General features: G+C 46.2%; 1 protein-coding gene across 1 annotated transcript in view; it reads left to right on the forward strand.

The window, feature by feature from the left end:
* Positions 1-25,126, forward strand: part of LOC126210180 (acid phosphatase type 7-like) — a 168,699-nt gene that overhangs the window by 55,365 nt on the left and 88,208 nt on the right. The window contains exons 3-4 of the mRNA XM_049939342.1: positions 6,809-7,009; positions 22,186-22,415. Coding sequence (XP_049795299.1) covers positions 6,809-7,009; positions 22,186-22,415 — 431 coding nt within the window. The remainder of the gene's footprint in view (positions 1-6,808; positions 7,010-22,185; positions 22,416-25,126) is intronic.

A 25,126-nucleotide genomic window follows, 5' to 3' on the forward strand; every position in this document is an offset into this window, starting at 1 on the left:
GCTTTCCACTCAATGGTACACCGTCTCATATCTATCCCCATGTCCATAGATGATTTTAAAACAGAGTTAGATACAATAAAATTTATTGCCTCAGCCAATGGCTACAATCCAGTACTTATTGACCACATCTTGCACAGAAAACAAAAACGGAAAATTATACCCCTCCTCTATGCCCCACCTGCTTCCCCATCCACTGTCTGCAAGAAATGGTGTACTGTACCATTTCTAGGTCAAGTATCACAGACTGTAGCCAAAGCACTGAAATCCTGCAAGTATAGGGTTTCCTACTATGTCAGGAACACTACAGCCCAGTGTGTTTTTAATAGCAAAGACAAGATCCAGTTATTAGCCAACAGTGGGGTATACAAAATCACCTGTTCTGATTGTGACAAATTTTACATTGGTCAGTCAGGCAGAGACATATCAACTAGGCTGGCTGAACATGAACGCAGCTGGAGGTTGCAGAATTCAGACTCTGCATTTGCTGAGCATGTACTGAGTGAGAGTCACAACTACCAGCCAGTGTCCCATGTACTTCACTTAGCAAACAAAGGCCATAAACTCAACCTGCTGGAAGCCCTGGAAATTAACAAACATCTTGCTCACAGTCCAGATCTCATCCTAAATGACCAGACACAGCTCAACACTTCCCCTCTCCTAAACTTCATATAATCATCTTTGTTGTTCATTACTTCCCACACTCTCTCTCTTCCCACATATTCCCATTTTCCTGTAGTCATTAAGTTGTTTTATTTGTTGCAGTTGTCTTTGTATTCCACATATGCTGTAGTTTCAATAGTTAAGGGTTTGCTTTTAACTTGTACTTGTATTACTGTCCATGTTTAACTCCCCTTGTAGTTGTCTCATCAAGCACTGTTCATATTTTACTTTGCTCATTTATTTAATGTAAACTGGTATACAGCCACTGCTTTGATTATAATGTTAGTGTTAAAATGCAGTACCATCACACTCTCAAACTGTAGGTTCCCTCAAACACCTCAATTTTCCTGCATTTACTAATTTCTGTTTATCTTATTGATATTGCTTAAGTTCCTCGTGTATTCTGTATTTACATTGACAACTGTCTCTTCTTTTTTAATTGGTTGTGTATCACTCTCCATGTTTCATACCTCTTGATGCAGCCTTGTCTAGTACTAATTTTATCTTATTTTATTAGTTTTGTTTATTAATAGAAACTGTTATGTAGGCATGCTATTCCTATTTTGTGCTAAAGGTGTTCCTGTCAACTCCATTGTTATTTATGTACTGTTCAGTTTTTACTATTTCATTGCAAAGATGTTACTCACTGTATGTTTCTACTTCACTCTAGATGTGTTACTTCTCTTCCAATGTTGTCTGCTAACATTTAACTTATTTGGTGATAATACTCAGTAAATGTCTGAAGATGGCCTTGTAAGCCGAAAACCGGTTAGCAATAAAAATAATATTGTAGAACAAAAGCAAACTGGTGCTTTTCATATATTATCTTTAGGATAAGTTAGAGGAAGTGACAGCACTGTCCGAGACGAGGAGTGATGCAGTTTGATTCAGACATCAACCCCAGCCCAGTACCGGGCCTCACTCACTTGTGACCGGCTGTGTGATATTCCTGTTTCCGTCACTCCCCATAAAAGCCTCAACACGGTCCAGAGTATTATTTTCCATTGCGACCTCTTGCAGTTCATTTCATCTAGCTCATTTACAGGGGGCCCAAAGACAACAGGGTTGCTACCAGTGCCTTCATCTTGGCCTACGAGGGTGATTAGTTACCTGAAAAGGTCAATCGTGCCCTGTTCAGTTGACATCCACATACGCTGCAGCTACATTACCATCGCCATCACAAGTAGTAGTCTACCACCCTCTGTGCCACAAACAGTGGGTCCTCCGGAATACATCTCCCCTCTCGGTGGTAGGGGGAAATTGCCTTCCGTTGCTCCCAAAGTACCTAGTTCAGCAGCAAGGCCCCCAAACGCGGGAGAAATCGGTCACATCCCCCTCCCCCAACCAGAGAAACGAGCCGCCTCTGCACCTCTCGTGTGGAAGGGGTCCCTGGGGACCCTCTCCCCCAAGGTATCCACTAATGCCACAGTGGACGCTCTCCAGTGGCTAAAGGAGTCAAAACCTGCTGCACAAAGTGCTTCACGATCTTCCTCTGTGCCTGAAGCTACTTCAAAGAAGTCCTGCCAGCAAGCCCTTAAAGAGAAATGAGGGCAAGCAAAGATAGTAGTAGTCTGGCCTAAACACCACCACTCCCTACCATTTCTGCACCTGCAGTTGACGTGGAGATACCAGCGTCCCCTGAGGACGTGAATCTCACTGACGCCTCATCCACAATAGGAATGGATAGAAATACTCAATCGGTGGCAGCCATTGACCCTGAGGCGTAATCTGCCTCCTTGCATGCTTCACGCCTACCCAGTCTCACAATATCGTCATCCTCCAGTGGAATTGCTGCAGTTTTTTCCACCACCTGGCTGAGCTATGGCAACTGTTAAGCTTTACACCTGCTTTCTGCATTGCCCTCCAGGAAACCTGGTTCCCCGCAATGCGGACCTCTGCCCATCTCGGATATAGGGGATATTACAAGAACCGTAGCGACTATAATAGTGTGTCAGATGGAGTTTGTGTCTATGTCCTGAACTCAGTATGCAGTGAACCTGGGCCCCTTCAAACCCCTCTTGAAGCTGTGGCTGTCAGGTTAAGGACTACGCAGGAAATGCCTGTCTGCAACATGCATCTTCCTCCAGATGGTGCAGTACCCGTCAATGCATTGGCTGCACTGATCCATCAACTCCCTAAACCTCTCCTACTTTTGGAAGATTTTAACACCCGTAACCCCTTGTGGAATGGCACTGTGCTTACTGGTCGAGGTAGAGATGTCGAAACTTTCCCGTCTCAGCTTGGCATCTGGATCTTAAATACTGGGCCCCCAACACATTTCAATATTTTTCATGGCACTTACTCGGCCATTGATTTATCCCTCTTTAGCCCAGGATTTCTCCCGTCTGTCCACTGGAGAGCCCACGATGATTTGTGTTGTAGTGACTACATTCCCATCTTCCTCTCACTCCCCCAGCACCATACCCCCAGACGTATTCACCTCTGCTGTCTCCATTGAATCTCCCCCACATGGTACCATCAATGTGGTAGTTGAGGAGTTCACTAGAACAAACGTTTCTGAGGAGGAAACCACGTTATTTAGGTTTCCCCTGGCGAAAGTCAGTACCTTGGTGGTCACCGGAAGTCACTGAGGCCATTAAAGAGCACCGGCGAGCTCTACAGCAACATAAGCAGCACCATTCTGTAGAGCACCTAATAGCTTTTAATCGTCTCCGTGTATGCGTTCACCAGCTCATAAAAAGATGGAAACAGGAGTGTCGGGTGCCATATGTCACCTTCCCATATCTGGACAAAGATCAGACGTGTTTGTGGGTACCAGACCCCGACAGGTATTACTGGCATTAAGATCAATGGTGTGTTACCTACTGACGTAAACCCAATTGCTGAGCACTGTGCTAGAGCTTCCACGTCAGAAAAGTATCCCCCAGCATTTCACGCCCTCAGACATCGGATGGAAAAGAAAGCCCTGTCGTTCACTGAACGTCACAGTGAACCCCATAAACCCATTTACAGAGTGGGAGCTCCTCAGCGTCCTTGCACATTGCTCTGACAGCTCCTGGGCCAGATTGGATCCACGGTCAGATGATTAAACATCTCTCGTCCGACTACAAGTGACATCGCATCATCATCTTCAACCAGATCTGGTGCGATGGTGGTTTTCCATTGCAATGGCGGGATAGCCCAATCGTCCCAGCGCTCAACCACGCTCGGTGTCGATAGCTATTGGCCCATCGGCCTCACCGTTTTTTATAAGCTGTTAGGACATATGGTAAGTTGGCACTTGTGTCGGGTCTTGGAGTCACGTGGCCTATTGGTCCATGCCAGGGCGGTTTCTGCCAGGGTCCCTCTACCATTGATAATTTACTTTCCCTAGAGTCTGCCATCCAGACAGCCTTTTCCAGACTCCAACACCTGGTAGTCATCTTTTTGGACTTACGAAAAGCTTCCAACACAACCTGGTGACATCATATCCTTGCCACATTATATGAGGGGCGTCTCTGTGGCCCACTCCCGACGTTTATCAAAAATTTCCTATCGCTCCATACTTTCTGTGTCCAAGTTGGTGTCTCCTATAGTTCCTTCCGTATCCAGGAGAATGGCATCCCGCAGGTCTTTGTATTCAGTGTACCTCTGTTTTTAGTGGCCAATAACGCTCTAGCAGCAGCTGTCGGGCTGTCAGTCTCACCTTCTCTGTATGCAGACGACTTCTGCATTTCATACTGCTCCTTCAGTACCGGTGTTGCAGAGCGGCACCTACAGGGAACCATCCGTAAGGCACAGCCCTGGGCTCTAGCCGACAGCTTCCAGTTCTCAGCAGCAAACTCGTGTGTCGTGCACTTCTGTCGGCGTCGTACCGTTCGGCCAGAACTAGAACTATACCCTAATGACAATCCACTCACTGTAGTGGAGACGTATCGATTCGTAGGGCCGGTTTTCGAAGCCAGATTGATGTGTCTTCCTGATCTTCGACAGATGAAGCGTAAGTACTGGCATCACCTCGATACCCTCCACTACCTGAGCAACACCAACTGGGGTGCAGATCGCTCTAAGCTGATGCAGCTCTACAGAGCCCTTGTTCAATCCCGCCTTGACTATGGGAGTCTGCGGTGCCTTCAGCATTGCGTTTACTCGATCCAGTGCACCACTGTGGCGTTTGACTGGCAACAGGAGCTATTAGGACAAGTTCGGTGACCAGTGTCGTGGAGGATACCAGAGTCCCTCCATTGAAGGTAAAGTGTGCACAAGTGATCACCAGTTATGTTGCACACAAGCGTAGTTCTCCTGAGCATCCGAATTACCATCTCCTTTTCCCATCCACGGCGCTTCATCTCGTGCGTCAGAGTCCCAGCTCGTTGCTTAAGATAGTGGTTTGTGTCCGATCTCTTCTGTCTGAAGTGGAGTGCTTGTGTTTACCACCTATACTCGAGGTCCATTCACATACACCTCCGTGGTGTACACCTAGGCCGAAGCTTCACACGGTCCTAAGGACCCGATTAACCACGCAGCTCTCTGCCGTCACTTCTCGATTCTTGACGTGGTAATGTTGGCTTCGTGTATGTTCCTGGAGGACATATTGAACAGCACTCCTTGCCAGATGGCTGCAGTGTTTTCACTGCAGATCTGGCTGCCATTTCTCGTGCTCTTGAGCCCATCCATTCTTGCCCAGGCAAGTCATTTCTTTGCTGTACTAACTACTTGAGCAGCCTACAAGCTATCAACCAGTGATACCCCCACCATCCTTTGATAGCGATCATCCAGAAGTCCGTCTATGCCCTGGAAAGGTCTAGTCGTTCCGTGGTGTTTGTGTGAACCCGAGGCCGTGTCGGAATCCCAGGAAATGAACTTCCTGACAGCCAAACAGGCTACATGGAAACAGCTTCTGGAGATTGGCATCCCTGTAACTGACCTGCAATCATTATTATGCCACAAGGTTTGTCAGCTTTGGGAGACGGAATGGCACAATCTCAGTACGCACAACAAACTGTGCGCCCTTGAGGAGACTTCGAATGTGTGGAAGACCTCCGTGCTGGGCTCTCACAGGAACTCTGTGGTTCTCTGCCCGCTCCGCATTGGCCATACGTGGCTAACACGTAGCTACCTCCTCCATCGCGAGGACCCACCTCGGTGTCACTGTGGCGCTAATAAGACTGCCTCTGTCCGGTGGACCTTTAACCTTCCCAGCACCTTACCTTCGGTTTTGAGTGACACTGCCTCAACAGCAGATTTAGTTCTTACGTTTTATTCATGAGAGGGGTTATTGTACTCTCTGAGATTTCCACCCTCCCTCCATTTTAAATCGGTCGCACCTTCTTTACATTTGTTTGGCTTGGTGGTAGTCTTTTGCTACATGTGTTCATCTCGCCTTGGCTTTTTGAGGTGAACATTTTAATGTGTTGCAGAGTGGGTGGCTCATCCTCTTTTATTATTGTGATCAGCCAGCCCAGACCATATTCTCTGTTTTAATACCTTCTTCTACTTTCCTTGTGGTGTATGTATTCTCCACGTTTTGTTCATTCCATTAGTGTTCTTTTTAGGTGTGGTGTTGGGTTTTTTTGTACCTTGAGCCTTGCTTGCATCAGGAAAAGGGACTGATGACCCTGTAGTTTGGCCCCTTTACCCCAAACCAACCATCCGATTTCTTGGCTGCCGCTGATTTAAAACATGTTGCTCATACTTGCACCTCTTTGAAGTTTTTCCCAGATCTGATTGAATGTTCGTGCAGCTTTCTCTCTCTCTCTCTCTCTCTCTCTCTCTCTCTCTCTCTCTCTCTCTCTCTCAAGGTGCTACTGTTCATATTTTCTGCCAACATGAACGACAAGAGTCACAACACACTGCTGAAGGGCAGAGCTTAAGTCATTTTTTAATCTGTTAATGATTTTGCGCTTCAGGTAACGGTGGAAGCATTCCTACAAAGAAATCCTCAATCCAGACTTTTTTTTTTTAGCCTGGGATTGTACTTTTCACTAACAAACATAGTAATGTATTGACTCAGTTTTTACTCATTTAGGCAGATAGGTTGTGAACAACATGAATCTTTTGCATCAGCTGATTTTAATGACCTGTTTGGTATTTAGTATTGCATTACTGTTATCTTGTTATTGAAATGAGTGTTACATTTTATTTTATTGTATTGTATTGTCATTCATTGCATTGGAGTAATTGGAATTGCAATTTAACTTGATTGCAGATAAGCCAAACGAAGTCGTGATAACATGGAGCACAATGGAAAAGACAGCAGATTCCTTTGTGGAATTTGGTCTGACCCTTCCGGGTTTGGAGCTCCAGCATGGTAACATGACTTACTTTGAAGAGTGTGGAAAAGGAGGCTGCAGATCACAATACATTCACCGTGTCAGATTGTCTAATCTGACATATGGTGCAAGTTACAGTGAGTAATGACTTTTGATATAGATCATTAACACTGACCATTTAGAAGGGTGAAAAAACTGAAAAACGTTCAAAGAGTTTGGATTTGCTGCATTAGATATTAATTGTAGCCACCTTTCTGTTTATATACAACTAGTGAATCTGGCAATGTTTCACAATTGCTAAATATATATAAGAATTGGAGGTTATATACCTTCCACCTTTTGTCATTGTCCATATATAATGAATTCCTTCCACCTACTGTCTTTGTCCAGCTCCCCCCTGTGTTTGTGTGTCTCCTCTCCCCCCCCCCCCCCCCCTCTTTCTGTCAATCTCCTCACACCTGTCTCTGACGTTGAGCCTAGTTCATTGTTATTGCAAACATTGATTAAGAATTGAAGTCACTTAAAATGAATGAGTAAATTGGTTCAAGTCACTGGTATACATGGTGGGAGACACAGCTTTCCAGCTCCTGGATCTCTGAGGACAGTAATTTCGATAAAAGTACTTCACGTATTTTTAATTTGTGAATGAGTAGGATTACAAAGTTCCAGATTCTTCAGTTTCCGTAGCAGCACTCTAATCGTAAGCAAATACGCCACCCCCCAGGGGGGCTCACGGTCCTTTCGTGAGTATGTGCATGGAGAGTACTGGGCCCCAAACTATTGCAGCATTCCTTCTTTCCCGGGCTGTATTCCCTTTCCCTTGCTCCTTCCCTTCCCTTGCTCCTTCCCTTCCCTTGCTCCTTCCCTTCCCTTGCTCCTTCCCTTCCCTTGCTCCTTCCCTTCCCTTGCTCCTTCCCTTCCCTTGCTCCTTCCCTTCCCTTGCTCCTTCCATTGCTCCTTGCTCCCTGCTCCTTGCTCCTTCCCTTCCCTTCCCTTCCCTTCCCTTCCCTTCCCTTCCCTTGCTCCTTGCTCCCTGCTCCTTCCTCCTTCCCTTCCCTTGCTCCTTCCCTTGCTCCTTGCTCCTTCCCCCTTCCCTTCCCTTCCCTTCCCTTCCCTTCCCTTCCCTTTCCTTGCTCCTTGCTCCTTCCCTTCCCTTCCCTTGCTCCTTGCTCCTTCCCTTCCCTTGCCCCTTGCTCCTTGCATTGTGGCTTGCTCCTTGCTCCTTCGCTTGCTCCTTCCCCTCTCTTGTTGTCCTTGTTTATGTAGACCCCGCTATCCTGCTGGTTATGTTGGCTTTGCGATTTGTTTTCATTCAGTAATTACCTCATCATTTAGGCATTCTCTGGCCCCCCTCTGGGGTTTGACCTCCACTACTAAATACCTATTCCGTAGTGTGAGCCATTTAGGGAAGAGCACCTTACCTAGTGTCTCCGGCATGTGCCCTCCTAGTCCCTTTTATCTTTTCCTTCACGTCATTGTCCGATGCTTGGGTACATAGCCAGCCCATGTGGTGGGGTTGCTGTGTACCCTTTTGGTTGAGCCCCCTGAAAACACCAGGATCACACTTCTGATACCTGAGCTATGACCTCATCATGTAAGCTTAGGAGTGGTTGCTTGTCATCCTGGAACATCAGAACTCTCAGCAATGGCCACCGTGCCAGACTGCCCTTGCTGTGGCTGGGTGGCGCCCTTGGGGAAAGCCCCTAATCGGAGTGGGTAGTATTAGGGCGAGCGCGAAGCAAATGAAACGCATACGGGTCCACAACTCTGGACGTTCTTCTATGGCCGTCTCCTTGAATGGAAATGAATCATTTAGTTTTCATCAGGACTGATGGGAATAGTTTCACCAATACCAAACCTTTATTTTTTGTGGAACGCATTGAAGACAAGTTTGGTGAAGAGGACACTCTGAGCATGATGCGGTTGGGTTCGTCGTCGTTCGAAACTGCTTCAGCTGCCCAGTCTGCGGCCCTTTGTGCCTGTGACCATCTTGGCACAATTCCTGTGTCCATTACCTCCCCTCTCCCCTCCACCAGTCTTTGAATATGGTTAAAGGTCTAATTTTTCACAGGGACCTCATTCTTCAAACTGATGAGGAACTTCGGGACAATCTAGGGCGGCGGGATGTTCACTTTGTTCGGCATATTCAGAAGGGCCTGAAGGACAATCGCATTGATACTAGTGCCTTTATCCTGGCCTTTGAAGGGGATACCCTCCCTGAGAAGGTAAAATATATGGTTTATCATTGTGACATAAAGCCGTACATCCCACCACCTATGCGATGTTTTAAGTGCTTACGTGTTGGACACACGTCTTCCCACTGTTCGCAGACCCCTCTCTCTGTGGTGACTGTGGACGTCCACTCCTTGAGGGGAGTTCTTGTGTTCCCCCTCCTGTGTGTGTTAATTGTCATGGCAATCATTCTCCACGTTCACCGGATTGCCCAGGTTATAAGACAAAAAAGAAGATACAGGAGTAGAAGTCCCTTGATCGTCTAACCTACATTGAGGCACGTAAGAAGTATGCACGTCTTCATCCTGTGTGTTAGTTACATCTTCACCCCCCCACCTTCCTTACCCCCCCCCCTCCCACTCCGCTCCCCAGCTGGAGAACTGTCCCACATCTTCGGCGTCTCTCCCACACGACGACCACGAGAGCCACGGTCTGTGGGCCCCCAGGTCGCCCGCTCTGTTTCTGTTCCAGATCTTGCTGCAGTTGGCTCCTTCTTCCCACACAGCCCTCCTCGATCTCAAACAAAAAAGGAGAAGTCCCGGGACAAAGAGCTTCTGGTGTTGCCAGAGGTCCCGTCCCCACCTTCGCAATATGACTCTGACCTGCTGTTCATGGATGTCACCCTCTCCTTGACGGTGACGGATGGTGACCTGGTGGCATGACTGGCTTTAGCCTGTTCACCCCCCATTTGAATCATCGTTCTGTGGTTATCTAATGGGTTTGTAATGGATATTACCATTACCTTCTGGAATTGAAATCCCTTATTTCATTTTACTATGCAGCTTGTGTGGTTCTACAGGAATCTCATTTTACTGATGTTCACTCACTGACCCCCCATGGGTTCAGTGTTTTCTGTCGAAATCTGCTCGGCCCCCTGCGGGCGGGCCTCTGGTGGCGTTTGTACGTTGGCCTGTACAGACGTTGCTAGCACGTGGATTCCTCTTCAAACTGCATTGGAAGCGGTTGCTGTTAGGGTCCACCTGGACTCTGAGGTCTCGCTTTGCAAACTTTGTCTCCCTACTGACAACACTCTTAAAGTTGCTGCCTTCACTGTCCTTCAGCAGCTTCCTCCTCTATTCCTCCTCCTCGGGGATTTCAATGCTCATCGTCCCTTGTGGGGCAGTGCATTTCCATCTAGTCGGGGTCTTCTCATAGACAAGTTTCTTGCAGACCACGACTTGTGCCTTCTTAATGATGGCTCCCCTACTCATTTCAGTACCGGTCATGGTTCCTTTTCTGCCATTGATCTTTCTCTTTCTTCTCTCCCCCTCCTCCCCTCATTACACTGGTCACCACACAACACCCTTTGTGATAGTGACCACTTCTCGTTGACTCTCTCACTCCCTTCCTGCTCCCCGATGGACAGGTTACCTCGTTGGTCTTTACAACATGCAGATTGGCCTCTATATACTGCACAAGTCGTTTTTTCTCCCTCTTTGCGGGTTGTATTGATGATGTCCTATGTGACCTGTCTGACGTGATTTTTCGTGCTGCTAGCGTTACTATCCCACGCTCATGTGGACCATTTCACTGCCAGCAAGTCCCGTGGTGGAGTATGGCCATTGCCATTGCCATCTGTGATCGCCGTTGAGCTTTGCAACATCGTACGAGGCAGCCATCCGTTACCAACCTTATTACCTTTAGACACCATCAGTCTAAAGCCCGTTACTTAATCAAACAGAGGAAACGGGTGTGTTGGGAACGCTTTTTCTTCCCTCGGTTCTGCTGTCCCTATGTCACAGGTATGGGCTACACTTCGCTCTCCCGAAGGTTGCCCTCGGCAGTCCACCCTCCCAGGCCTTCACCTCCCGGATGGCCTTTGCACAGACCCATTGATTCTCGCGGAACATCTTGCAACCCATTTTGCAACAGCATCAGCAGCAGCCTCCTATCTGGCTGCTTTCCTTCACCAGAAACAGCGGGCCGAAACTTCCGCCTTACGTTTTACCCCTTGTCAATCAGAACCTTACAATGAACCTTTTACTGAATGGGAACTTCTTTCTGCACTTTCTTCTTCTCATGATTCGCCCAGACTCCATTCACAACCAATTCCTTAAATATCTCAGTGCTCCACAATGGCACCATCTTCTCCGGGTGCTTGACTGTATTTGGCTCCAGGGTGAATTCCCTTCTCAATGGGCGGATACCATCGTGGTTCCTGACCTTAAGCCTGGTTTGTTGAAAGCTATTGGCCAATTAGTCTGACAAATGTTGTTTGCAAGTTACTTCAACGGATGGTAGCCCGTCGGCTCAGTTGGGTCCTCGAATCTCGGGAGATATTGTCCCCTTACCAGTGTGGCTTCCGAGAGGGACGGTCTCCGATCAATCATTTACTTTGATTGGAGTCCGCAGTTCGGCAGGCTTTTTCCCAGCACCACCATTTGGTTGCAGTATTTTTCGACCTTCGCAAGGTCTATGGCACGACTTGGCATAATCACATCTTACTTACACTGCCTGAGTGCGGTCTTCAGGGCCCACTCCCGATTTTTTATCCGCCAGTTCCTGTTCCATCAGTCATTCAGGGTTTGGGTTGGTACTGTTTTTAGTTCTCCATGGACCCTGGAGAATGGCATTCCACACGGTTCCATATTCAGTGTACTTCTTTTCCTCACTGCTATAGATGGACTTGTAGCATCTGTCGGTCCCCTGTTCTGCATGTGGATGATTTCTGCATTTGGGTTAGTTAGTTCCTCTTCGATGGCCTCTGCAGAACAGCAGCTCCAGACGTGCCTCTGCATGGACCCTCTCACACGAGTTTCAATGCTCTGCTTTAAAATTGCGGGTGGTCAACTTCTGTTGCTGTACTACGGTCCACCTCAATCCGGATCTCTACGTCGATGTACGACAATTACCTGTGGTCCCACAGTTTCGTTTCATGGGTCTACTTTTTACAACAAGTGCACTTGGCTGCCTCATATCATACTTCTGAAGATAGAATGCTTCTGTAAACTCAATGTCATTCGCTTCATGCCCACACCTCTTGGGGTGCGGACCACTCCACCCTTCTCCATTGTTATCGGGCTTTAGTGCTGTCTCGCTTGGACTATGGTTGTCAAGTTTATAGTTCGGCTGCTCCTTCCACATTGCGCTTCCTGGATCTGGTCCACTATCGTGGTATCCGTTTGACCACCGGTGCCTTTCATACTAGCCCTGTTGATAGTCTCCTGGTTGAAGCTGGGATCCCCCCCTTCCCTTTCTGTTCGGCAGTCCCAGCTTCTGGTTCCTTGCGCAATCGCTGTCCATTCCTCTCCCATTGTTCTGTTCCCAGACCAAGGACGTCGCCCACCTGATTCCCGCCCTCGGCCGGGGTTATCAGTTGGGCTCCGGTGTCTCTTCGCCATGATTTTCAGCTTCCTTCTTTGTATTGTCGCCCACGTTCACTCCCCAACAGCCCCCTTTGGTTAGTTCCTCGGCCCCAGATTCGGATGGACCTCTGCCGAGGTCCGAAAGATTCTGTTCCCCCTAAGGTGTTCCATTGTTTTTTCCACTGAATTTTATGGGAGTTTCGGGATGCTGTTGTTTTTTACACCAATGGCTCTAAATCTGCTGATCATGTGGGATATGCCTTCACGTCCTCTGTTGGCACAGAAAATCATCTCCTGCCAACTACCTGTGGGGTGTTTACTGCGAAATTGATGGCAATTTCCCAGGCCATTACCTTTATTAACAATCCCAATTCCACCGCGTTTTGCTATGTACGGAGTCAAGGAGTGGCCTTCATGCTATTGACCGCTGTTTCTACCGCCATTCCTTGGTCTCGGCCATCCATGACCATCTCGCTGATACTCACCGTGCTGCTTGTTCCATTTACTTCCTATGGGTCCCTGGCCATGTGGGTATCCCGGGAAATGAGCTCGCTGATCGTTTGGCTGGGGGAGCAGTCACTTACCCCCCGTTTTCTGTAACCCCTCCTGCAGCGGATTTACGGCTTCACATCAAATCCCACTTCGCAGTCATGGGCCAATTCTTGGGAGGCTACTCCACTGTCTAATAAACTTCGTGCAATTAAGGTGACACCAGGCCCATGGCTTTCTTCCTTTCGCCTCTCCCGGAAGGACTCAACCACACTGTGTCGTCTCTGCATTGGCCATACCAGGCTGACCCATGGTTTTCTTTTGCGTGATGAGCCACCCCCGCTATGTGGTTGTGGAGCCTTCCAGTCGGTGGCCCACATTTTGGTTGAATGCCCCCTTCTTTTGGCTCTGCGTGCTAAGTACAGACTCCCCCACACTTTACCTTTAAAATTGACAGACGATTCCCGGATGGTTGAATTGGTTCTCGGTTTCCTCCGTGAAAGTGGCTTTTATTTTCAGTTCTAGTGTTTTTAATCTCCCTCTGGAGTAGGGGAAAAGTGGTGAGGGTTGGGCAGTGTCCTACTGTAAGCTGTGTTTGGAGATTCCTGACTCCACTTCCTGGCCAAGATCCTCTTTTCTCTCCCTTTTACTCTGTTTTTATCGCCTTTTAGATGTGGTTAACCTCCTTTTGCAATATGCACTTTCACATTCTAGCGGTTGGATGCTTTTAAATAGCAGGTCATCTTGCCTGTACTGCAACAGAGGTGGGATATTTCCTGCCTGTAGCATAGCCTTTGGGTTGCCCACTTGCTGACTTGCTTTTGTTTTCACCATTGACAACACAACTGCACTTTTACATTTTTTAGCCTTTTACTTTTTATCATTATGACTCTTCTGAGATGTAAATCCGTCTGAAAGGACCACCTGTGATACAAGGGACTGATGACCATGCTGTTTGGTCCCTTAAACCCCAATCAACCAACCAAATAAGCCATAAATACAACTTTCCTGTTTTGTGTCAAAGCAGTTGTAAGGAGGAATACAAAATGGCTTCATGTTGTATATACAAGTTTTGTTTGAAAATGTACTGGGTGGTCAGAAACAGTTTTAGGGCATTGAAGGGTAGATTGTGATGAGAAATAAATGTTAAGAAAAATATTTGACACATTGTGCTGTTTCTGGATCGATTAGCATCGAAATTAGCTAATCGGGCCTCTGTGCGCACATATTCGAGCAGCCCACTAGAGACAGTGTTCCCAAATGTGCTTTTCATTAGGTTTTCTAAAACCGAACGAGAGAGCAATACAAAAATTGAACACGAGTTGGTACTGAGAATTGTGCCTAAACCAAAGGCTGAGCAGTCCCTTGCGTTATCATCTTTGATCTGAGAACAATTGTGTATATGGCAGCCCACTTGAATTTGCACGCTCAGCAGCCTGGTTAGCTAACTTCAGTGCTAATTAACTCTGAAATGGTGCAATGTATTGAAGTTTTTTCTTAGTAGGTATTTCTCAAACTGTTGCTGCAAGACCTGTATAAGCTTCTCGGACTGTTTCTGAACCCCCTGTACGAAAGTAGATAGAATATTCTGGGAGAAACAGATGTCCGCTGCTTTACTTCTCCTCAGATCATAGTTGAAACTAACTACAGAAAAAAAAATTGAACCTGCATATTTGCACGGCACAGCTTTGTCAATTTCAATTTTTTTTCAATAAATTTAGATAAATATTATTAATTGATATCAAGGAAAATATAGATTGCTACTTACCATAAAGATACATGTTGAGTTGCTGACAGGCACAGTTAAAGAACACTTATACATTAGCTTTTGGCCTTAGCATGTCAGAAAAAGACACACACTGACATTCATTCACACAATCGAGCGTACCTCACGCACTCACGGCTACAGTCATCGTAGGTAATCAAAGACCTCGCATAGTATGTGTTTCAGTTGTTCCAGCCTTAGTCCCTTCTCAGAACCTCTCCTCTGAATCCATTTCCCACCTCGCCTCTGACACCCTGCGCACTCACCTTCTATATGCTTCCCAAAATCTTCGATTACCTATCACCGAGCCCTGAAATCGGAGACATCGTACCCGAGATCCTTCCCACCCCACGTAAACTGGTGTTCTGTCACCCACCCGACCTTCACGACATCCTAGTTTTTTCCTATGCCACTCCCCTTGCCACAAGGGTCATATCCCTGTGGCAGATTCAGGTGCAAGACAAGAATAATCCACCCACCCAGCACTTCCTATTCCAGCCCTGTCACAGGCTTATCCTAATCCACGAAAGCAGCCATGTCATATACCAGCTCTACTGCAATCGTTGCACAGTTTTTTTTATATTGGTATGGATACCACCTGGATGGATGCCCACTGCAAAACTGTGGAAAAAATCAAAGTAGACCACCCTTTGGCATAACATGCATATGAAATGCTCTATTTCAATTGCTGCTTTATTACTCGAGCCATCCGGATGCTCCCCTTCACCACCTGCTTTTCCAAACAACACAGATGGAAGTTATCCTTACAGCACATTCTGCACTCCCAAAATTATCCCACCTCGACCTACGGCAACGTTTGTCCCCACCCCTTCCAGCCAACAGTCCACACCCTCTGTTCTCTCGCCTCCTCCCCATTCTCATCTTCCACCCTCTTTGTTTGCTGCTCTTTGCCAGTGCTTGACTTTGACTTTGGCCATTTGCCTCAATTCTGCCCAGGTCTTGCCAACTCTTTTTACTTCCCCTTGCACTGTCCTCTTCCATGTGCCCCTATCTCTTCCTCTCTTCCTTGTTCCCTGGGGATTTCATTCCAATGATGTTGTTGTTGTTGTTGTTGTTCTCCCCCTCTTGATGGAACCATCTGGTTTTCTCAATGTGTGCCCCTACCACCCCCGCTTACTCTCTTGTATCTGGTCTCTCTCACTGTATTCCTTACTTTTTACCTTGCCACCTTCTCCTTGCCTTCTTGTCCACCCTATGGTCTTCGCCTCGGTGTTTGAGACAGTCTGTCCTTTCTTTTCCTCTCTCCCCTTTTTTTCCTATTCTTCTTTCCTCCCTGTGTGTGCCTGAAGGCCGACCTACGTGTTTGCACGCGTAGCCGGTGATGGGGTAAAGCGTAATTCGCCACCCTGGGTAGACGAGTAGGGCCCGTGCGTACCCCTCGGTAAAGGCCAGGCCGGGGAGGGGTGATTGCCCGAGCTGACACCTTCCGACCGTGCCGATTGGTTCCTCCGTCCGTTTCTCGGGAGGTGTGACCTGAGGTGTAAACATTCACCTAAGGCGGGAGCGCCCTCAGAGAGGGTCCCCACAAGAAAGGAACACGCCATCGGAGACGCTGGCAATCGTGGGGGATTCATCCGCAATGGATTTATCTTCTTCTCTCTCGACTTCTGCCCACGAACGGAAACTTGACCTGCCACCAGTGACAAAAGTACTACCGCCTGCCCCAAAGTTCCTCGTAGTTTCTAGATCTGAGGACGGAAAGGATTTTTCATCTGTCGACCCTTTCATTATTCAGAAGGGCGTAGATGCCATAGCTGGATCTGTCAAGTCTTGTCCAGGATGCGTAACGGTACCTTGTTGTTGGAAACTGAGAGCGCCTTTCAGGCAAAAAACTCCTTCGGGCCACACTCCTGTACACGTTCCCTGTCCGGGTGGAGGCTCACCACACTCTGAATTCGTCATGTGGTGTGGTATCTACTAGATCACTCGACGGATTGACTGACGAGGAGATTGAGTCTTTGTCTTTCCTCGTTGAGCAGGGCTTGACGGCTGTCCGTAGGGTCACGAAAATGGTCGACAATGACCTTGTACCGACCCGGACACTTTCCTTGACCTTTGATAGTGTTCAGCTGCCGTCGCACATCAAAGTGGGCTGTGAGGTTATTTCTGTTTGCCCATATGTCCCGACACCTACGCGCTGCTAACAGTGTCAGCATTTTAACCACACCCGCCAGTATTGCTCTAATGCGGCTAAATGCGTCACTTGTGGCAAGGACGCCCATGAGGGTGACTGTCCACCTCCGTCTCCTCATTGCGTGAACTGTCAGGGTGACCATGCAGCGTCCTCTCGCGACTGTCCCATCTGCAAGAATGAACGCTGTATGCAGGAAATTCGGATCAAAGAGAAAGTGTCCACCTCAGCTGCTTGCAAGCTTTTTGGTAGTAGTAAGCCCACGCTGCTCCCAGCGGGGAAATACAGTACCGTCCTCAGCCTACCAGGGAGGTATCGACGCAGACATGCGATCTGACCTTTAGTGCTACGGTCGTCCATTCGCCCATTGCTAATATCGCCCGGTCAGCGTCTCCTCTTCCTCCTGTTGCCCCTAAGACACAAGCACCTTAATCATCTTCTGCCAAGACCAAGGCCCAGAAGTCAGATGCACGGGCCTTCAAGAAGGAACCGTCCCATGAAGACTTCTTACGTACCCCGCACTCCTAGCCATCGCCCAGTACTTAGACTAAACGACCTTCCAGGAAGGCTCATAGGAAGGGAAGTTCTTCTTTTCCGCCACGGCGTGTTTCTTCTCCTGCGCCACCCAGCGGTTGCCGCCCCAGGCCGTCGTCCTTTTCAAATTTCGTCTAGTGCAGTCTCCCGCAAACAGTCTTTCCGTCTCGTCCTATTCGGTAAGTCCATCATGACCCAGAGTTCTGTGCAACTTCTTGTAAACCGTGCCATCTTTTTTCTTCATCGCTCTTCCTCCCCATTGAACCCTTCTGTCAGAAGGAGCCATTGGCTCTGAAAGCTTACAAATTTCCTTAACCTTTATATTGGGCTGGAGCACAAGTGTGTAGAAATTGTCCGCAAGTTTAATAAACGCAATACATACACATAAAAGAGACTTTAGTCATCAATAATATACTCTCCTTCCCTGTTTACAACAGTCTACCAATACTAGGGTAACTTTTCAATTCCGTGTGGTTTCAAGGCAAAGAACCTGTCGAGTCATGTTCAGAGCACATTTTATTGCAGAAAGGACATATCTGTAAGGTTGCACAGTAGAGCAGAAAAGGTGAAAATCTGAGTGTGAAAGGTCAGGTGAAGAAGGGGGTGCAGAATTACGTCTCAACCCAACTCCTCTTTAGTGTTTTTTGGCAGTCTGGCAGAATGTGAGTGGGTGTTATGTGAAGTAACATCGGTTCACCCAGTCTTCCTGGTCATTGTTCTTGAATTGTGTCTGCTAAATGTTTCACTTGTTGGCAATGGCACAGGTATTGCTTTGTTTTCCTTACGTTAGCATACAGGCGCAATTTCTCATCACCAGTAACAATACAGGATAGGAATGGTCGGTGTTGATCACGAGCCAGTTGATGACGAGCAAGCAGAGATGCCCATCAGCAACTGCTGATTTTTGTGATTTTGGCTTAGGCCACTAATACCATACACCCTGTTTCTGAATCTTTCACATTGCATGCAAATATCACACAATGGTAGAATGAACACAGTTCATCACATTTGCCAGTTCTTGAGTACACTTACATGGGTCCTTATGTATTAATGCATGTAAATGATCTTCATCAAACCCCTAAGGTCTTCCTAAACATGGAGTCACTAATATCAAAATGATCTTCCTTAAAACGAGAAAACCATTTTCTTGCTGTGCTCTGTCCAGTGGTATTATCCTCATACACGGTGCAAATGTTTCTGACTGCCTCTGCTGCTGTCACCCCTGTACTTAACTCAGTCAGGAGAATATATAAGAAATATTCAGATTTTTGCACTTGACACTCCATTTTCTAGCCTCCACAGCTCCATTCACTATCTTCAAATGACAATATGTAAACTCAAATAGCAACAGTGAAATAGAAATGAAAAGTGCCAATAGATAAATAAACCCTTAATAACAAGTATGTCAACATAAGAGTTACAATGTAACTACTCTGTTGGTAACACAAGGCTGTTTGTACTCAGTTCGTTGTCCCACGAAGGAAAAATCCCTGACAGTACAAAGAGGTGAACCTGGGTCATATACAGTATAACCCCGCTTTAATGTTTTCCTGCCATTTATGACATTTTTTATCAGTCCCGTCAAATTTCCTATGCCCACAATGTTAATTTGCACCTGATTTTGTGTCAACATATTTATAATTTCCTCACGATTTAAGCATTACGAAAAAATGATGCTGACATGATGTTGGTCATCCAGTAATGTTTACAAATATTACGTGGTTAAGTTTCTTGACACCAGGGCACCCTATTCAGCGGATTTGAACCGGTAAACGTGTAAAAGGTGGAACAATTCATGCCATATCTCCCACCACCACCAAGCTCTACTTGGCACGGTGGCTGATGTGAGTAACAAGGTTCGTTCGAATGAAGATACCGTGACCAATCACAACCATTTCCAAACTGCCTCTACTGTGCAAACACTGATGAACCATACTTAGCATGTTTTGGCATATGGCCATGTGAAGTGGTAGTTGATGCAGTCATTCACTTTGTGTTGCTCAAATGGTTTTTAATTTAAAGTGCTGGTTACGTGTTTTATGCATGCTGAGCAAAACCTCTTTAGAGAATTTATTCTTGTTGTCAAGTGCAGTGTTTACAAACAGTGTGTGTGTGTGTGTGTGTGTGTGTGTGTGTGTGTGTGGTTTTTTTTTTTTCCTTCTTTTTTTTCTTCTTTTTTTTTCTTCTTTTTTTTTTCTTCTTCTTTTTTTTTTCCCCTACATAACTGGTGAGGTACAGTACATGACTACAGTAAAAGAGACACAACATAACACACATTCAAACACCTTACAAAATACTTATTTACATATTTTCACTTGGCAAAGAGAAAAAATTCTCGAAACAAGTCGTGCTAAGCATGAAAAAAATACATTACTAGTGCAGTATTTCATTATTTAAATAATGAATGACAGCTGCAGCCTTTCAAAAACATCGATAATGGCATTTGAAATTGAGTCAAATGTTCCTGCTTCCCAGACAGTTATCAGTTACAGTTATGTCAGCAGTTTTTATTAGATAATAAACCTTCATTAGATAATAAACAAATCTGACAACTCTTTCGATGCCTGTTATGTGCATATATCATACATACAGTACAAGGGGGTATCCTATACGTAACTTTTACAGCTTAAAGTGCTATTTCCCACATTTTACATTTTCCCGCATTTTACACTTTTTTTTATTTATTTTTTTATTTTTATTTATTTTATTTTTTTTTTTTAGTCCCTCGGAAAGTGTAAATGCTGGGTTTCACTGTGTATGGCAGTCAGATACACCGACCACTCCACTACAGAGGCTATTATAAGGTGATGGATATTATAATATTAATTTCATGAAGACTGCTTGCAACAAATATAAAGTTAGCAGGAGATATACAATATATTTTGTATATGTAAATAATTAGCATTTCAGTGGAACAGCACTGAAGGAATGCCATATACATTCTGTATATAAGGAGGAAAAAAAAAAGAAAAGGAAAAAAAGGCTGTTTTCTTACTTAGAAATTGCATTTTAATGTTGATTGTTTGTGTTGTGCTGTTTGTAAGAGGGGAAAAGTGAATTCAACAACAGCAGGACTGTGACCTATGAAGACTGCAGTTTATCGTTCCATGACATTGCAGCTTACATTGATCTGGATTCCAGAACTGCCTTGCAAATATGGAGCCAATGGATTCAGGATGCCAGTACTTAATACCATGCGAGATTTCAGTGAGCCCACGCAACAAATGCCTGAGAGGACAGAAATATTATCAACTTGGCTGTACAGGGTTATACGATCACTTTAGATACTTTTGAGTAGGGAAATGGTTTGCTTTGCAGCAAGACAAATATTCATACCTACAGTGTGACAATATCTAGAGACCGCACGGATTGTCAGCATGGTGACTGTTGTTGCGGTTTCCCTTAAAGCAGCAGCAGAGAGAGAGGTGTTCCTTGGTAGGGGACTGAATGACAACACTGTATCTTGAGAGACGAGTCACAGTGCTGAGGAGAGTAAACGTTGCCAGATGGCATTTTTTCTTGATCATTTGGGACCAGCACATAACACAATGATACGTAGTGTCACTGGGAAAACATCATGATCACCTCTTCTTTCAGATAGCTGATAAGTCGATCACGTTTGACTTATTCGGGCCAGTTCTTGTGTCCCATGCAAGATAACACATTGTCCATGCTGTCCTGATCTACTTAAATACAGAAGGAATCAGACTGTTGTCCGATCCAGCCTGTTCTCCGTGGCTCCATTCAAAATATCTGGTCGTGAGTTGCCAAGGGACTGATATTTAATAACTTGCTAGCCATTACTGTTGCTAAACTTTGGCGCAGCATGGAATGACTTACTTGTGTCTATCATCCGTGCACTGTTAACTTGATACCCAGACAGGTTAGGCCATTGTTGTTGCTGGAGGTTCCAGCTTAGTGTGCTAAATTTTGCACCCTGTATACTTTCAAACCACTTACAAATTTAGTAATATATCAGTGAAAATAAGCTGTTTTTGAACATTTAATGTGATTGACAGGTGAAAAGTCTACTCACCAAACAGTGGCAGCAGAGAACATATAGAAAATTCAAGGAAATGTGCAAGCTTTCATAGCCAATGGCTCCTCGTCCTGTCAGATGGGCTGAAGGGGAAGGAAGGGATTTGAAGGAAAAGGCATGGTGGGGTGTAGGGAATTGAAAGAGCTGCCCAGAACACTAAGTCAGGGGAGACTTAGTGGATGCGATGAGTAGGAAAGACTCATTCTGTCTACCCTGACCCAGGATTCTCGGCAATTATTCCATAACAGTCAGCATTTTCTAAACATCACCAGTACTCCAGTACTCTTCCTTCATCCCTTTTCCTACCACTTCAAAACTGAGACAGTCTTTCCTGCTCATTCCCTCCAGTAAGTCCCCTCTGACCCCAGGGTTATGGGTGACTTTTCTGTAACTATCACCATTCCCTAAATGGTGCCAATATACTCTTTCCTTCTCATCCTATCCTCTGAGTTTCCTCTGATGTGGGGGTTCTGGGCAACTTTTCCATAACTCTCGTCAATTCCTAAACCTCACCAGTCCTTTTCCTTCATCCCTCTTCTTTCCCCTCCTGAACTTCTGTCAGAAGGAGCCAATGTCTCCAAAAGCTTGCAAGTTTCCTAAATTTCCTTAATTTTAAATGTGTTTTCTCTTGCTGCCACTTTGTGCGTAGATGTTTCATTTACAAATTTAATAATGTATTCTTTGTATCTCACTGTATGCAGTGCTCTCCCACTCCCACTCTACCCCCCCCCCCCTCCCCCAATGTTGTCTACATGACATTTGACATATTTCGGTCACTGTTTGTGTATCTTTTACAGTGTACCATGTCGGCAGCTCAGACGGTGGCTGGTCACCAGTGTTCTCTTTCAAGACACCACCAGCATCCGAGGGCGGTGATTCCGCGGCTCAGTGGGCCCCACGCATTTTGGTCCTAGGGGATATGGGCACTCTAAATGCAAAGTCACTCCCCTATCTGCAAGAGGAAGTGATGCACCAGAGTGCTGACGGTATCTTACACGTTGGAGACTTTGCGTACGACATGGACTGGGTAAGGGTACTGTACTTAACGTGTCGGCCTACACTGTCTTTTTTTGTTTTAATTAAGGTCTGTCAGTAAGAAAAAAAGTAGTAAATGTGTAAATAACAAGAGATCAAAGTGGAGACAATTCATGAGGACATGTGATGTGTGTAAAAGTGTGTTAAAGCATATTGGTATTAGTTTTGAAAGAGAAGAGAAAGAAAAGAAGAAAAAGGTATGGATTAAGGGGAGGGGAAGTAAACAAGCGCTATACATTACAGATATCTTTTAACAATGATATTTTTTTGAAGGCAAACAATGGAAACTCCAGGTTTGAATATCAGCAATGTAAGAAAAAGATAGATTGCAAACTTACCATACGGACAACACATCGAGTTATTAACTTGCAGACAGGCACAATTAAAAGACTCGTACATATTAACTTTCGGCCACAGCCTTCATCCGAAAAAGACAAAGAAAGAGAAACACACACACACATTCATTCACACAAGCAAGCACACCTAACGCGTACGTGACCACGATATCCCTGCAGCAGCAAACTGGAGGAGATGGGGAAATGGAAGGGTTAGCAGTGTACAGGTAAAGGGAGAGGAGAGTGTTGTCTGGCAGTGGGTGCAGGGACTGGACTGCCAAGAGGTGCAAGTTGGGAGGCAGTGGAGGAGGAAGGTGGGAAGGGTCAGGGGGAATGGAGTGAAAAAAGGGGAGGTGCATTGGCAGAGGGCAGCACACGAAGAGGGTGGGAGACAAGAGTAAGGAGGAAGTGATAGGACAAAAGGCATGAAAACAGTTTGGTGAATGGTTTGGGGACAGTACATTATAGTAGATTGAGGCCAGTATAATTTTGCGAGTAGAGAATGTGTTGTAAGGATAACTCCCATCTGCACTGTTACAAAAAGCTAGTGGTGGGTCAAGATGGCTTGGGGTGTGGAGCAGCCATTGAGGTCAAGCAGGTTATGTTCAGCTGCAGATTGTGCCACACATTAGTCTACTTTGCTCTTGGTCACAGTTTGGTGGCAGCCTTTCATCCTGGTGGGCAGCTGGTTGGTAGTCATACCAGTATAAAAAGCTGTGCAATGATAGCAGCAGAGCTGGTGGTGTGTGTGTGGCAGGACAGGAATAGGAAGTGCCGGGTGGGTGCATCGGGCATATCTCGCTCGGAGGTTGTCGGTTAGGATGTCTCTCCTCTCGAGACACGATGATAGGTTATCTGAGTCCTGGCAAAGGATGCGGTTTGGTTGTTCCAGTCTGGGTGGGTATTGGGTCACAAAGGGTACTGCAGCTCGTTTCTCCCGAGAGGTCAATGTCTACGGAGGGGGCACGTTGTGTTGAGGAGGACCAGGTGAAGCGATGGGAGAGGTGTTAAGGTTGTGAAGGTAGGGTGCTTTGCTCTGAGTGCAGATTGTGAAGTTATCATCAATGAACCTGAGCCAGACAAGGGATTTGGTAGTTTGGGAGGCTCTAGATGGCCCATATACAGGTTTGCACAGGAGGGTGCCATTCGGATGCCCTTGGCTGTGCTGCAGATTTATTTGTATAACTACCCTTCAAAGGATAAGTAGGTGTGAGTTAGGATAAGGTTAGTAAGGTGTATGAGGAGTGGGGTAGTGGGTTTAGAGCCTGAAGGACATTGGTGAACGTGTTAAACAGCAGTAAGATCGTGGACGTCAGGGATGTCGGTGTATAGGGAGATGACGTCAACAGTGACGAATAGGTATCCAGGAGGTAAAGGAGTGGGGATGGTGGAGAGTCGGTGAAGGAGGTGGTTGGTACCTATGACACGTGAGGCCATATTATTGGCAGTAGGTTGGAGGTGTTGGTCAATGAGGGCCGAAATTCTTTCAGTGGAGGCACTATTATTAGCCACTATGTGCCATCCAGGTTTGTAGATTTGAGGAGCATGTATAAGGTGGGTGTGCAGTGTGCCATAGGGATGAGAAGGGAAATTGATTCCAGGGAGAGGTTCTGGGAAGGTGCTAAGGATTTAAGCAGGGATTGGGGGTTATGTTGGACTTCTGGGATGGGATCACTCTGGCAAAGTTTGTAGGTGGATGAGTCAAATGATTAGCAGAAGCCATCCACTAGGTATTCACTGTGATTCATAACAGTGGTGGAACCTTTGCCTGCAGGTAGGATGATTGGATCAGGATTGGTTTTGAGGCTGCGTATGGCTGTTCTTTCTTCTGCTGAAAGGTTGGTGTTCTGAGGAAGGGCCTGGGGAAGGATGGTGAGGCTTAGTTGGAAGTAAGGAATTCCTGTAAGGTGATCAGCATTTGGGGGGGGAGGGGGGAGGAGGTCATGGTTGGATGGTGGTATGAACTGGGAGAGGCAGGGTTCAATGTTGCGATCAGGTTAGCTTTGGTTTAAGGGATTCGTGGCAAAGAAGTGTTTCCATTGTAGGCATAGGGAGAAGGTCTTTAAGTCCAGAATGGTTAAATGTGAGTGTAGAGCTAAAGGTGAGTCCTTTGGATGGATGTAAAACTTTTGTGGGGCTGAGGGGTTTGGTGGAAAGGTTAACAACAACATTATGGGAATGTTTTGGCTCTGGCTTTAGTGGAGTTTTGGTTGGGAGTTCTGGGGGTTCGTGGAAAGTTGGAAAGGTCAGTTAGGCAGGGTTTGGGTGCTGCGAGTGGCTGAGGAGGAACAACACTGTGGTAAGGACTGGTCGGATAGTGGTGCCCCGATATGGCAGTAGGATGTCAGCAGGTTGGATAACATATGAA

The sequence above is a fragment of the Schistocerca nitens genome, chromosome 10 (genome assembly GCF_023898315.1).
Source record: "Schistocerca nitens isolate TAMUIC-IGC-003100 chromosome 10, iqSchNite1.1, whole genome shotgun sequence".
Lineage (NCBI taxonomy): Eukaryota > Metazoa > Arthropoda > Insecta > Orthoptera > Acrididae > Schistocerca > Schistocerca nitens.